Genomic DNA, 1,905 nt, shown 5'->3' on the forward strand with positions numbered 1-1,905 from the left:
CGAGAGCCCCGCCACGCTGCTGGAGCAGCAAAGGGCAGGGACCTCTCTCGCCCCGGTGGGTCAGAAACACCCCCAGGACCCCCACCTGCTCCCCCCAGGATCCCCACCCGCCCCCATCAATCCCAGTGCCAGGGCAGAGGTGGGGCAGCCCCACCATGTGATGGCCACACCTGCCTCTGGAGGCCTGGACCCCGTAAGCTGCCCCATACCTTCTTCTCCTGGCAGTCGGGGGACTCAGGGATGAAGCTGATGTTGATCTCCTCCACGTCTGAGCTGCTGGAGCCAGCCGAGGTGACGCTCACCGCGTCAGTGGCATCCCCGCTGCACAGGAACTGCCCGCACTTGAGCTGGTCGAAGGATTTTGAGTGGGAGCTGCCGCTGGCACAGGGCTCAGTGCTTGGTGGCTGCCGGCTGCCAGGAGAGACGTGCGGCAGGTGAGGAGGGAGCAGAGCAAGGGGGCGTTTTGCCAGCAGGACAGCGGCCACCCTAGCCTGGTCCCCCACAATGCTCAGCCGGAGATGCCCAGCGCTGGCCCCCACCTTCACCCCACAACCCGCCAGGGACGAGCACTCACTCGCTCCATCGCTTGATGATTCCTGTGTTTTTCTTCGCCTTCAATGTGTTGCTGGCTGACTCTGACAGCGGCTCGATCTCACACGACAGCCCGTAGCTGGGAGGTGAGAGATGAGGGTTTGAGCTCTCTGTGTGGCCACCGCCAGCACTGTGCCAGCAGGGCGAGGGAGGCAGAGCAGGGAATGGGGCACGGGGCTGCTCAGCAGCCAGAGGAGAGGAGCGGTGGGACTCCCGAAGCACCGGTCCTGGACCCTGCTGACACACACCTCTCGGCCTCGCTGAGCCGCTCCAGGCTGTGGAACCAGTCCACGAACCGATCCTCCTGCGTGAAGCTGTAGTTGTTGCAGGCTGACTGAAGCAGCTTGATCTGGGCGATGACTTCAAACTCCTGCAGAAAAATGAAGGGCGTGAGACCAGAGCTGTTTGTCAGCCCCAGCCTCCTTCACAAACAGCACAGCCCCACATGCAGAGACAGATGGGAATGACCAGAATCCCCCTCCCCAAAACCAAAGAACCTGACAGCAAAGGAGAAAGATCAACCCCAAAGTGACCGGCACAGCCTGGGCTTGCACCAAGTCAGGCGCCTCCTTCCACCCTGCCAGGGCACAGCTCTCACCTTCCTTCTCTTCTCAAAGTTGATCAGTCCACCCTGGAAAGGAAAGAGCCTAATGTCAGTGTGGAGCAGGCACCAAAAAAAATCAAAAATCACTCCTGTCCCTCCCTCCACGGCAGTGTGGCTGTCCCTGCCAAGGGGCAGTACCAGAGTGGCCCCTTCTCGTGGGCTGAGGGGAGGGATGTGCGGGGTCGGATATGGGATGTGCGGGGTCGGATATGGGATGTGCAGGTTGCAGTGTCAGATATAGGACGCATGGGGGACCATCCCTCCATTTATCAGCCCAGGCTCTGGGACGGCTGTGCAGAGGAAGCAGAGGATGGAGATGGAGGTACATACGTCCAGGAAATCCTTCATGGCAGTGTCGAGCATCACCAGGTCTGTGAGGAAGGTGCCAAGGTAGGGAATGGTGCCCTGCATCACACCCTGCGGGGACAGAGGGACAGCCAGCGTCAGCAGAAAGCCGGTAGCAGCCCAGGCAGCTGCTGGGGAGGGGACAGAGGGGCAGCTGTGCCAGACTCACCATCTCTCGCTGCTGTTGCTGCCGCTTCTGAGCCCTCTTCGGGTTGATCTCCAAGGTAGCAAATTTGGACGTGCCCTCCTGGGTGGTAGGGAGAGGTGGGGATCAGCACGGGTGGGAACATGCACTAACGGGTGAGCTACAATTCACCCCTGCTTTTACTGGCACAACTTCCCTTGTAGAAGGAAAGCGGGAGGAG

At 60.8% G+C, this 1,905-nt stretch overlaps 1 protein-coding gene across 1 annotated transcript in view; it reads right to left on the reverse strand.

Annotated features, from left to right (window-relative positions):
• The window catches only part of RALGDS (ral guanine nucleotide dissociation stimulator), a gene marked incomplete at its 5' end in the record, with an annotated part of 7,303 nt that overhangs the window by 1,296 nt on the left and 4,102 nt on the right, over nt 1-1,905 (reverse strand). Inside the window, 6 exons of the mRNA XM_010139329.1 lie at nt 191-411; nt 575-670; nt 840-961; nt 1,190-1,222; nt 1,526-1,612; nt 1,710-1,787. Coding sequence (XP_010137631.1) covers nt 191-411; nt 575-670; nt 840-961; nt 1,190-1,222; nt 1,526-1,612; nt 1,710-1,787 — 637 coding nt within the window. The remainder of the gene's footprint in view (nt 1-190; nt 412-574; nt 671-839; nt 962-1,189; nt 1,223-1,525; nt 1,613-1,709; nt 1,788-1,905) is intronic.

The sequence above is a fragment of the Buceros rhinoceros genome, unplaced genomic scaffold (genome assembly GCF_000710305.1).
Source record: "Buceros rhinoceros silvestris isolate BGI_N320 unplaced genomic scaffold, ASM71030v1 scaffold13257, whole genome shotgun sequence".
NCBI classification, from domain to species: domain Eukaryota; kingdom Metazoa; phylum Chordata; class Aves; order Bucerotiformes; family Bucerotidae; genus Buceros; species Buceros rhinoceros.